We start from the raw sequence: 14127 nt of genomic DNA on the forward strand, positions 1-14127 counted from the left end.
GTTTTAATTGCATTATTACCAAAAACAAAGCAGGAAAAATGTATGCGAAAAGGTGATGAATAAAAAAAAATGTAGAAGGAAAATAGAATAAATAAAAAAAATACTAGCTAGATAAGCGCTTTTTGCTGTTAAAAAAATGAAGATTACCATTTGAGCTGTCGCTGAAGGCTGAGTAAGGTGAAGGAATCAAATAATATTATCCTGTTGAGCTGAACTATTTGTTTTTATTTTAAGCTCAGCGCGGCTTTTTTGACGGTATCTTGCAACATTTGATCACTTAAACTGACTAAGGAAAATTTGACAAGACCAAAAATTATTTTATTTTAGTATTAAATAAAAATAGCAAAAAATAGATAATAGTATTTGGCTAAAATTATTTTTTTATTATTACAGACAAGGGCGAACTTTTTACTTCAAAAATTCATTTCAAAATTAGAATTAAAAATTAAATTTTTAATAAATAATAATTTCAAAATTAAAATGATTAAATTAATGTTTAATTAAAATGTAAATATATAAGCGAAATAAATTTTTTAATATATAAAGATATTTTTAATTTTAATTTTTAATTATATCGAGGGGATTACGATGTTTGGATTATAAGAATTATTAAGTAAATTATTAATTATCAAAAATTAAATTTTTATTTCTAATTTTTAAATAAAATGTTAAACTAAAAAGTTTGAAAATTTTTTAAATTAAATTATTTAAATAATTAAATTTTAAATTAGAATTAATTTTTTAATTTATAAATAAATTTTTAATTTTCACTTTAATTATAATTATGAAACTTACAATTAAATTTTTAATTTTTAAATACGATTTTTGGATTATAGGTATTATTAAAATATTGATTAATTATTACAAAAAATAATTTTTAATTCTAAATTCTTAAATTAATTTTTGAACCAAAAATTCACAACCTTGTCTATTATAATTAAAAAAATGGTTTTTTCTTCAAACTTCCAGCTTAAATTTTAAATTGAAATTAAATTATTATAATTAAATTAATTTTTTTTTAATTTATTTTAATTTAAAACTTTATTTTAATTTAAAATTTCATTTTCATTTAAATTTAAAATTTAAATTTTAACCAAAATTAAAAATTAAAATTAGAAACTAACTTAGAAACTAAAAAAATAATTTTTAATCATAATTTGTGAATTTGCAATTAAATTTTTAATTTTTAAATTCGATTAAAAAATTTAATTAATTCGATTCGAATTAAAAGCAATTAAATATTTAAATTACGAAAAAGCTAAATTATGTTGATTTATTAAAAACACTCGTAAGCTTTCCTTTTTTAAAAAATAACAAAAATGGTAAAACACGAAAGACGCTAACGATAAAAGATGTGAATTTGAAAAACCAATTATTTTTTGACTTAAAATTAAAAAAAAAAAATTGTAATAAAATTTTATTTATAAAACTAATTAATTTTTAATTTAGTTTTTAATTTTCATTTTTTAAGTAAATTTTGTTAATTATTTTTTTTTTACTTATAATTACACATTAATTTTTTTCGAATTCACATATTTCAAAGATCGAATTGAAAAAAAAAATTATGTGAATTGAAAAATATTTAATTTTTAAGTATAAATTTAAAAAAATAATAATTAACAAAATTTAATTAAAAAAATAAAAAATTAAATTAATTTTTTGTTTAATTTTCATTCCGTTTTTTCGGATAAATAATTTATAAAAATGACATTCACTTGTAAAAAGAAAAAAATCTACTTTATACTTAATCAGCAATTTAAAAAACATTTAATTTTTTATTAACTGAAATGTTGGAAAAAATTGCGGGAACTTAATGCTGTTGATTAAGTGTAAAGTAGATTTCTTTAAATGGCGTAACCGAAAAGAGTTTTACCCATTAACTTTTAGTATTAGTAAAAATGCAAATAACACCTTGCTAATTTTTAATTATATTTATAAACCAGAATCATACTTGTTAACCGTTTTTCAACAACTTAATATTTTTTGTAAAAAAATAAGCATTAATACTATATTTCGTGATATCCAAGTAAACGCATATATCATTTTTTATTTTACGTAATACTGACTTTCATTTTTTTCTTATTTATTTTTTATTTTTTTTTATTTCCAAGCTGCAGTCAAATTGAAAAAAAACTGCTATATTAAATATATGATGCATTATTGTTCTTCTATATGCACTTTTTCTGTAAGCAGCAGCGCCGTGTGTACTCGAGTGCTGTCAACATAAATACAACAATTAAAACGGTTGCTTTTATCAGCCAAATTAACAGCTATCGGCGTTCGCAAATTAATCGCATTTTTTAAAGCGATTACTATTGTTTTTTGCGATTTTTTGTTGTTGCTTGAAAAAATGCGCTCTTGCTATTTGCGCAACCAACTGCATGTTGTCAACTTAATTATGCAAATTATTTAAATTGCGTGTGTAATTATTGCACAAATTAATAGCTGTCAACTTTAAAATTTTCTACTTGAATTTCTGCATATTTAATGCGACTTTTTCAAATATTTCATAACACCACTGTTCTTGTTGTTGTCGTTGCTGTATGTAATTGAAAATTTTACAAAATTCTGCATTAATAATTAATTAAGTTTATTATGTTGACAAACAAAGCTGAAATGCGAAATCTTCCTCCTGAATGGTTATTGCTGTCAAATATGACGACCAAAGGACATCAAATGCGGCACAAAATATACACGCAAATTTACAGCTACTTGCATAAACAGTTATGTACGCACATATCCAGCTGTAATCATAAACATCATGCTTTACAAGCGTGTAGTTGTTGCTATTTATGCGCGTGCATGCAAATATCGGCCATTTTGTGCCGTAATTAGTTTGTGTATGTGTGTGTCGTAATTAGTTTGTGTATATGTGTGTGTGCGTTAGCCTGCCAAGCGTTTTGCTGTTAATTATATTTATAAAAGATTCAATTATAATTTATGATTGTTTTGCCTCATGGTCCGGCCAACAACAGCTGTCAATTGCAGCTACCACAATTTTCACCGTTACAAAGGGTCACTTGAAAATCGCTTTCAAGCCTACACGCAATGTCGAAATGTCAGCGTTAATATTCAAGATAATATTGCCGTTAATATAATGATAACACTCATGAACGTAATGCATAACAATAAAGCAGGGCGCATTGTGCCGGCACGAATTTTCAATGACCTGTTGAGGCGTTAAGTTTGATGTGAATGCGTCAATTGTGCGCCGCTGCCGGCTAACTGTCTTTGTAATGCGTATAATATTGTGGTTGTTATGTTTGCGCAGGCAGGTGTGTGGCAGAAATTAAAGCACACAAGTGCAGCGCCTCGCAGGCTTCTGACAAATATGACCGCACTTGAGCGATATATGAAATTAATTACTTGCATGCCAAATTGGAAATTAATTTATTAAAACAAATTGAAATAAAATTAAAAAAATTACATTTCCAAATAGATAAAATTAATAGATAAATAAATTAAATAAAATTAAAAATAAAAAAATTTATTAAATTGATACGTAATAATTTTATGTATTAAAAATTATTTTATTAAGGCAAATTAACAACTAAAAATTACAAAAAAAATTAAAATAAAAAAAAGCAATTAATGAAAATTAAAAAAATTTAATTAAATGAATAATTAATTATTTTATATAATGTAGCAGTTGGGGAGTATAGGAAATTAATTATTTGCACATCGAATTGAAAATTATTTTATTAAACAAATGAAAAATAAAATTTTCAAATTGAAATAAAAATAAAAAAACATTATATTAAAATTAAAAAACATATTAAAAATAAAAAAATAAATTCACTGAATAATTAAATTAAATATTTTGTATAATGCGGCAGTTGATGAATATATTAAATTAATTATTAATTAAAAAGATATTTAAATAATATTTAAAGGCAAAAAAAATTAACATTATTAAATATAAAATATGTAGCATTATATTTTTTAAGATTTATTATCCGATTTTTAATTAAGTTTATTTCAAAAATTTACTTTTTTTATAGAATTTTGTAAAATTATGAAGCTGACGGCAATCTTTTCTGTAAATGCCATATAAAGTTAACAAACTGTCTATTACATACTCTGTGAATTTACAAGTATCTGTTAAGCTCAACTGCTGAATGCTTGATACCGAGTTATGTTAAGCTAGAATGTTTACTACAGAGTTATGTTAAGCTAAACTGATAAATAACTACCAAAAGCAGAAAGTTTAAAATTTAGGTACGCTTCAATTGTTTATTTACAGTTTAAGGTTTGAGGAATACTAAACTATTTTTAATACCTTGAAGAGTAAGCAATCTATAAACTGTTATTTAACAGCGCCGTTAATATTATTACACTTCTGTTTACTACAGTGAAATTTAAAAGCAAACTGTTCAATGTTAAAGGGAAACGTTGATTTGGCATGTAAAAAAATTAAAAGAAATTAAATTAAATTAAAAGGGAACTTCAAAAATTAAAAATTATTTTGATTCACATATCAAATGTACAATAACTATTTTCTCACTTAATATCACAATTTTAATTGCAGTTTATGGTTATATTGTGACATTAAATACCCAGCTTCTCATATGCTGCCACTTAAATCATATTATTTTTAATTAAATTATTTCTTAAGGGATTTTTAAAATATATCGCAAGCAGGTGCAAATATGTATATAAACCATGCATTTACATATTTTTCTTTTCATTAAAATAAATTACAACTTATGCAGTTCTTCTGTCAACGCGCGTACGCTCTAAGTACTATGGACAGTGCCACCGCCTAGTTACTGCAATTTACTATTTGCTACTATTTTTTATTGTGACTCCCCACATTTGCAGTGTTACGCCCGATCGAAAGCTAAGCGTATTTACAAGACGACATGCATGTTTACGTTTAATGACAACATTAACAACATGGCAAATGACATCAAAAGCGAATGTTGCAAACAAGTGGCAGCAGCAAAAACTTTAAATTGTGCTGGCAGTTAGCAGAAACGCTTGCACAGGCCGCAAACACATACATACCTATGTACATATATTTGCGAATATATATTTAAAAATAGACGCTAATACAACAACAACAATGCAGCACTTGTCTTACACATGTCAACTTGTCATTTTTCTTGTGTCAACAACATGACTTTAATGACTTTCTTTTCTTATTGTGCCAGTTGACTGCAGTAAAAAGAAGAAAAGCAAAACAACAACAACAGCAACAATAAAACACAACTAACTTTGCGAAGGCACATTTTTAAATGAAGGCAACTTCGGTTTATGTGCGAATATGCATGCGAAAATAGTTCGCTGTCGCTGTTGTTGTTGTTGTTGTTTTGTGAAAGCTAAAACCACAACAATGACTGACCCTTCGGCATGCCATTGCAGCAGTAAAAAACGTGTCATTAACGGCAAGACAGTCACAGTCACACAAGAATATGCTTAGTTTTTAGATATTTGTTTTTTTTTGTTGTGGCTTAGTTGCAAATCGCCACACACACACACAATTAATGCTCACAGTTGAGTACGTAGTCCAAACGAGGTGAAAGCGTGTTTAAGTCGTCATATTCTTGGTCACACACAATCTAGTGAATTAATCTGCAATTTGTCTCTGTCCAACTGAAATTGCTTTTTAAAGAGCGGCCAACCAGCAATTGACGTTACTTATACGCCATGGTGCGTTCATTTTTTTCATGCGCTTTAACGACCATATGCTGTAGCTAAGTAGCAATTTTTAGTTTCGTAAAAAATTTTAGGGACTTGTTTAAAAAAGTTGCTTAATAATAATAAAAGTGAAATGAGATAAAAATAAAATTAAGAAATTAGCCTCAAAGCTTAGTTTTAAAAAGAAAGTTATATACACGTGTTATGTTTTTATTAAATAAAAAATGCAAAATATTTTTAAATAAATAAATTGTGATATTAAGTGAGAAAATGGTTTTGATATTTGATATGTGAATCAAAATAATTTTTAATTTTTGAGTTTCGCTTTTTAATTTAATTTAATTTCTTTTTACGTTTTCTTTTAATTTTTTTACATGCCAAATCAACGTTTATCTTTAACATTGAACAGTTTGCTTCTAAGTTTCATTGTAGTAAACAGAAGTGTAATAATATTAACGGTGCTGTTAAATAACAGTTTATAGATTGCTTACTCTTCAAGGTATTAAAAATAGTTTAGTTTTCCTCAAACTTTAAACTGTAAATAAACAATTGAAGCGTACTCAAATTTTAAACTCTCTGCTTTTGGTAGTTATTTAACGGTTTAGCTTAACATAACTCTGTAGTAAACACTCAGCAGTTTACCTTAACAGATACTTGTTAATTTACAGAGTATGCAATTGACAGTTTGTTAACTTTATATGGCCTTTAGTAGAATAGCATTGCAGTCAGCTTTATAATTTTACAAAATTCCAAAAAAAGGTGGATTTGTAGAAGATTTGAATACTATTTTGTTAAAAAATATTAAAACTACTGACTTTTCTAAAAAATGCTTGTAAAATGAGAGATGTATGTATATCTGGAAACAAAATTCTGAATTTATCAAACACAGACTTAGGGACTACACTAAAATAAAACTCAGATATTAAATAAAAATATAGAGAATTAATATTACGTTTTTATCGCATCCAAAAAAATATTTTCAATTAATAATAATTTAAAATTTTTTTTTTTGAATTTATTAGATATTTTTTATTTTAAAAAATCTTTTACATTTCCAATTTTTTTTTTAATATTAATATATTAAATTATTATTTATTAAGCAATATAATACTTGTCTATTATTTAATACATACCTAAGTATGTGTATTATTTTTTTATATTTTTTTTTTCAATTATGATTTTTTTTATTGAAAACGTACATATATTTTGAAATTCAACAAAAACAATTAATTGATTAAAAAAAAATGCATAATCTTTTTAAATAAATAAAATAAAAAACATTTTTTTATGTAAAAAATTTTAGTATTTTTTTAACCAATTAATTTTTTTTCAATTCTAAAAAATATTTCTTTTAATTTAAAATACTTTGAATTTGAATTAAAGTTTAATTAAATTTTTTAAATAAAAATAATTCGAATTTACTATTATTTTTTTATTAAAACAAATAAGTTTTCTTCAAAAATGAAATGTTTTCATTTTTTTTATTCAATTAATTTTAGTTTTTTTTTTAATTTCACAATATTTTGATTAAATCAAAATTCTTAAATATTATATATTTTATTTTATTTTAATTTAAATATATCGAATTTGACATATGGTTAAATTAAATATTTTAAATGAAATATTTTGAATTTATTTTTTTTATTAAAATAATTTTTTTTCTAAGCTAAAAAACAAATTAAGAACGTTTTCTTTTTATAAATAATTTTATTTTTTTATCAATTAATGTTTTTTTTTAATTTCTAAATTTTTTAATTTAAATTAATATTTAAAATTTTTTAAATTTTATTGTAAAATATTTTTAATTTGAATTAAAAAAAAAATTTTATTGTAAAATATTTTTAATTTGAATTAAAAATAAATTAAATATTTTAATGCTAAATATTAAGATTTTATTATTTTTTTACTTATTAAAAAATTTTTCGTAAGCAAAAAAAAAATAGTTTTCTATTTAAAAATATTTTTAAATTTTTTATTTAATTAAAATGGTTTTTTGATATTTAAAAATTGTTTTAATATAAACTCCTAAAAATATTTTGAAATTAAAAAAATTTGTTATTGGTATTTTATTTTATTTACTTAAAGGAATTTGATTTTTTTACTTAAAAGATTTCGTTTTTTTAATTAATTAATATTATTATTTTTTTAATTTCAAAATAATTAAAAGAAAACATAAAAAAAAATTAAAATATTTTGAATTTGAAGTAAAGTTAAATTAAATATTTTAATTAAAAATATTATGAATTTATTATTATTTTTTTTTAAATAAATAATTTTTTTTTCTTGAATAAAAAAATTTAAAAAAGTCGAAGATTAAACATTCTGTTGCATTTCTTGAAATAACTCAAAATAGATTTCTTTAAATAGTAGCTTTAAGTTGCCAAGAATTGCGTTTGGAATAACGATTTAATAAATTACTAATATTTCTGTTATTCCAATATAATAGACTACAATTTTTGTAATATTCAAGGTTTTCCAGCTCCTTGCTAGATAAAAAAGGTTATATTCCACCAATTAAAAAAAATACACTTTTGCGAAAATGTATGCATTTCCTATAATTTACCTAGATACTCATAAAGCAAGCCTGAAACTTTTATCTCAATGTGATTAAATCCACTTTCGATTTGTTATGGCAACAGCCTTCGAGCGCTTATTTATTGTCTTTGCATATTATGACACAAGTGCATATTTGCATACATGCAGAAGTGCGGGTATGTGCGTGTGCGTATTTACATGCGTATTCCTGCGGTGTAACAAATTATCGAAGCGTTAAGGCTCTAATTGAAATCCCTCTACAATGCAAACACCCCCAGGGCGTAGGATTCCATAAACACGACCTCACTGATGCATAACTACTGCTGCGGCACTGTCAGGCGACCGAACGCCAGCGCTACTCCTGCTGCTTGCCGCCTGGCCGCCACCATTTTAGTAGCAAGTTGCGCATGTATGTGTGTGTGTGCGTGTGTGTTGGTGGCCTGCACGCCATTGAAGCGGAAGTCATTAGTAGCGAAAACAGGCAACAGCAGTCAGCGGTAAATGCGGTTAAATGCACTTTGTGTGCGTACCGTTAGGCGAACGACCATGCACCCGGCTCATACGATGTTATTTCGCAACTATAAACAGATGCCAGCAAACAATTTCGGTGCTGGCGCAGCATGCATGCGTGCATTTCATAGTAAATACGCGCAAGTTACACAAGCGGATGCTTAGGCGCTGGCGCATTTGCGTTTGTATATATTTATAAATACACGCGCTATCGGGCGCGTGACAAGCAAACACACGCGTGTGTAAATGCGCATGCATAAAATTGTGCGAGCGCTTGACAATCAGCTGCCAATGAAGCATGATGGCGGTCACCATAGCAATAAAGGACACTGACGACAAACGCGCGCGCACACTCAAACACACACACAGACACAAAAGGAAATTGCGCAAACACAAGCGCAAGCTCAAACATTAGTTGGGCGTCAGTCCCCCCGCGCTGCGCTTGCCATCATAGTTGGCATGTAGCACGCGTTCGGCGATGCACCGCAGCACATGACACAAACAGCTAATGCTGGTGATGAGCATAATGGACGTCAAAGGCTGTTTCGTGACGCACAATCAGTCAGGTTGAGTGCTGGCCGCACAGCCGCTACCTTCGCTCTTCAGCTCTCTCTGGTTGACATGGCAACCACTACAGTCGGTCAGCGCGCGCTGGGTCGGTACTAATTTTATTTGCATTTTAAAAATTGCTCACGAAAAACCTATGCGCCGCTTAATGGCGACTGCAAAAGCAGCTTTTGCCTTGCAGCTGCTAACTAAATGCCACGCAATTATTTTCATTGATGCGCTGTGGTCTGACGTCCCACTGCGCCAATAGCCAGCAGGCACATGCCACAAAATGCATGCAACAACTAATGTGCACGCTTATGTAAGTCGGTGGGCAGGTGTGTCTGTTGGTTGCAGGAAATGTACATTTTTTTGGAATTCTCGTATTATAGGCCGCTGTGGGTGGGGAAATAAGTGCAGCGAGATAGTGATTGCATGCTTTAGAATTGCTCAAATTTAGGCGTATAATTTGGTTAGCGAAAATAGTGGGCTAAATTGTGTCGAATATATGTATATATTTGGTGCAAGTTTTAGCAGTGTGAATTTTATGCAAATGGAAAATGCTATTATTGCTTTCACATTTTATAATGCCTTTTTAATTATTTTTTAAGGTTTTTTAAAATAAAACAAGAGAAATACTGAGTATGATTGATTATAAAAAGAAAAAATCTCGATTTTGATCGATCAGTTCGTTTGGCAGCTATACATTATAGACGTCCGATCTGAACAATATATTTGGATATGGTAGCGCTACCTTTAGTAATACTCTGTGCCAAATTTTGTGAAGATATCTTGTCAAATAAAAAAGTTTTCTATACAAGGACTTATTTTTAACGATCAGTTTGTATGGTGACTATATCCTATAATTGTCCGATCTGAGGAAAAAGCACTGAGATTGTAGCCTTGTCTGGGACAATGATCTGAGCCAAATTTTGTGAAGCTACCTTGTGAAACAAAAAAGTTTTCTATACAAGGACTTCTTTTTCAGCGATCAGTTTGTATGGCGACCATATCACATAATGGTCCGATCTGAGCAAAAAGTATAGAGATTACAACTTTGCCTTAGGCAATAACACGTGCCAAATTTCATGAAGATATCTTGCAAACTAAGAATGTTTTTCATATAAGGACTTCATTTTGATCGAACAGTTTGTATGGCAGCTATATGCTATAGTGGCCCGATATCGACGAGTCCGATACATAAGTAGCTTCTTAGGGAGAAAAAGACGTATGCAAAATTACAAATCGATAACTCAAAAACTGAAGCATATAAAGATGCCATAAATTAAATGCGAGAATATGTCCTGAATGCGATTCAGTACAGGGTGGCCATAAAGAAATTTTGTATCCCTCCTACAAGCACTTACAACTTACTTTCGGGCATTATTGACTTTAAATGGAATGCCTAAAAAATTATTCAAGCATATTAAACTAATCTTAGTGAATATGATAAATTTTAGAAAAAATAAGAAAATATTGTAGGTGGATCCACTGCTTAGCTTAACTTTCATTCGATGCGTTTCGACGGTTGATTTTTTTTTTTTTTTTTTTTTGAAAAAAAAAACAGAAATTTCATTAAAACGTTTTAAGCATTATATATGACTCAGAACACTTAGTGATTGGATCGTACCGCACTGAGGTCTGCTCTAGAGTAGAACATATAAAATTATTTGAAAGAGTCCATGATGATAAATGATCCTAAAATAGCTTTCTACGATATTACTCACCAAAACTTACAGTAACATTCCTACAAGGCCTAAAGATTATATATACAAGCGCTATTTTCAAACAGATGGTATAAATGAAATACCTTAATAAACAAGTAAGATACCTTAATTAAGAGAATGAAATCCTATACATATGAAATATTTCAATTAAAAAAAATGTATTTGTTTCTATATATCGCTTCATAAAAATTCGAAATTGAGTTTTTTGTTGCTTACGATTCACTAAATCATGTTATACTTGTATATACATATGTCGCATAAAATTTTCAGCTACCGATAACCAATCAGATATAACCAATATTTAACCCGTACATAACCAATATTTAACCCATACATAACCACTTTATAACCGAAACCCAAATTTTGTTTCAATATGAGTGGTTTTTATTAAAACGTTTTTCCTTCGCCTGTAAAGTTATGAAAAGGGATCATACGTTATTTTACAATCTAGGTTAGGATATGTATTTTACATCTCATCCTATCGGCCGATGCTGCGCTATGTGTTTAGCCTTAGTTGCAATTAGTATGTGCCTAAGCGCACGACAAGTGATTTTAGTTGGTAGTGAAATGTCATGCTGACACGTTCTTACACGGCTAATTTTCTCTTTTTCCACACACGATCGCGACCTTCTCCTTTGAGAACGCACACACACTGAGTTCTAACGCGGCGCATGCGCGTGTGAAACACAAAGCAGTTGAGGACGCACGTGCTTCAGCGGTGATTTATAATTATACTGTTTTCGATTGTTATAATGAGACATATCATTAATTACATATATAGACAAAGCTATGAAAAATGTATGTATATATGTACGTATGTATGTATGCTGATATGTAATTTGTAATTTTGAAATGCGGACTTTGTCGTTTTAGGCAGCTAAGTCAATTTGCACTGCATATATAGCATATAAATCATAAATCAAGACATGCACAACTGTATTTGAGGATATACACAAACGCGCATGCGCACATATATGCATATCTTTATCTAAGAAAAATTGCCGCGACGCTTAGCGCTGACAGTCGCACTGGCGCAGTTGTTTTGGTAAGCAAAATAAACACGAAAAGTCGTCGTTTATTTGTTGTTGTTGTTTATTTTCCCATCCAACACTTTGCACCTAAGTCAACAGGCTGCATTCTCAGGCACTTCTCCAAAACGGATAAGCACATTGTTGCTTTTCAAACAATTCCATTAAAAACCTGCACCCTTCAGGAATCACGTCCGTCCACAAAAGGACACGAAGTTACGTGGAAATAATTACGAACAGCGAGCGCATAAATCTCAAACGTTTGGGAAATTTCCTGCAAGAGCAAGCAGGTAAATGGGCAAACACAAATAAATGTCTCACCGAGTTTTCCCTTAAATGACACACACACACATATACTATATATACACATGTGTACGCATTATATTCAAGGCTATAGCTATGTACGAGCATGTGTGGCGCACATTGCGCGCTGCAGGTAAGGCCGACAGGTAGTTAGTTAGGAACGAAGGTGCGGCTGACGAGCGCGACCCAGCAAAGGCTCAGTTTTGAAAGTGTTTTCGGTGATAACACTGCAGCTAGTGAAGCAGCGCATGCGCAGCTAATTTCCATTTTGGTTTTTAAATTTTAATAAACTATTTGCTATTGCTTTAGTTTGGCAATAAACCAGTTTGGTGAAAGTGAGCGCTAATAATAATTTTTATAAATAAATTAATATAAAATAATTGGCGAAAAATTTGTAACTAAAAGTTTCCTCTCTCTCTTGGTTTTTAGACACCAACAACATAAACGCCACAACACGCTGCCTAAAGTAAGAAACACAGCAACTACAACAACAGAAAAAGCCGCTAAAATGCTTCAACACATAGCGGCCGCCAGCAGCGGGTGTTTCGCCACGCCGCGTCAACGCTTTACCACGCAGCAATGCTTCGTGTACGCACTCGCCTTACTCATCGCCGTGTGTCAACTGCCGACTGCCACGGTAGCCGTTTTCTCACAGAAAAACTGCCGCGACTTGGGCGCCAACTCGCATTGTCAGTGCTCGACGATGCCCTCACGCTACGAAATCCAATGCCCGCCCATGGACTTCAATCACAAATTCACCGTACTAATCAGCCCGGGCGAACACGTACAGATCGATTGCGGTCGCGTCGATGCACGCGAATACAATCTGCTGCCGAGCATGTCCATAGGCGATAGCAAAATCGTACAGATCCGTCAGTGTCCGCTGCCCGGTCATGATCCCATAGCGCGCCTCTTTGAACATTTGGGCATAACAAAGGTGAATTATTTGATGTTCGAAAGCGGTGAGTTGGGCGCCAATTTGACGCGTCACCATCTCAGTGACCTCAAGAATTTGGCGCATCTGCGGTTTAGCTCGAATAGTTTGACACACATGCCGGAGGACTTGTTCGCCGATTTGGGTAATTTGAATTGGTTGGATTTGCGTTCGAATAATGTCAATTTGACGGAGAAACTTTTCGAACCACTCAAGAATTTGACATTCCTCGAATTGGGTCATAATAATTTGAAAACTCTGCCGCGTGGCATATTCAAGAATCAGCAAAAGCTCTTGCATCTTAATTTGTGGGGCAATCAATTGCGCAATCTGACGAAAGATGTATTCGAAGATGCCACTTCGCTCACCGACATCGATTTGAGCGCGAATAATATTGAGTCGTTTGCGCCGGATGTCTTTCAACCGTTAACACAGCTCGGTAGTCTTTATATAAGTGCGAATCATATAAGAGAATTGCCATTTGGACTCTTCTCCAATACGAAAAATTTGACGGAATTCCGTTTGATCAACAATCGCGTGGCGCTTATCGCACTGCCACCACAGCTTTTTGCCAACTTGCCGCACTTGAAGGAGGTGCGTTTGAGTTGCGAACTGGAGAGCGTGCCCGAAGATCTGTTCGAGAACTCAAACAAGTTGGCGAATCTCACGCTGAATGACAACATGTTGACCACACTACCCGCGCAACTGCTGAGAGATCAACATGAATTGTACGATCTGGATCTGTCGCATAATCGACTACAAACACTACCCGATGGGCTCTTCCAGAACACGAAAAAACTTGTGGAACTTAAACTGTCACACAATCAGCTACGCGAAATCTCAAGGTAAGCGTAAAAGCTGTGAAAACTACTGCTTACAAGCACTTTCCATTTACTTTATGCTA

The 14127-nt window shown here is 30.5% G+C and overlaps 2 protein-coding genes across 3 annotated transcripts in view; one reads left to right on the top strand and one right to left on the bottom strand.

The window, feature by feature from the left end:
- Positions 1 to 14127, bottom strand: part of LOC126759906 (cation-independent mannose-6-phosphate receptor) — a 152037-nt gene that overhangs the window by 33081 nt on the left and 104829 nt on the right. The gene's annotated exons all lie outside the window — the stretch shown is intronic.
- Positions 1 to 14127, top strand: part of LOC126759898 (protein toll) — a 34693-nt gene that overhangs the window by 16047 nt on the left and 4519 nt on the right. Inside the window, exon 2 of the mRNA XM_050475085.1 lies at positions 12719 to 14068. Coding sequence (XP_050331042.1) covers positions 12798 to 14068 — 1271 coding nt within the window. The 5' untranslated portion in view covers positions 12719 to 12797. The remainder of the gene's footprint in view (positions 1 to 12718; positions 14069 to 14127) is intronic.

This window comes from Bactrocera neohumeralis, chromosome 2 (genome assembly GCF_024586455.1).
Source record: "Bactrocera neohumeralis isolate Rockhampton chromosome 2, APGP_CSIRO_Bneo_wtdbg2-racon-allhic-juicebox.fasta_v2, whole genome shotgun sequence".
NCBI classification, from domain to species: domain Eukaryota; kingdom Metazoa; phylum Arthropoda; class Insecta; order Diptera; family Tephritidae; genus Bactrocera; species Bactrocera neohumeralis.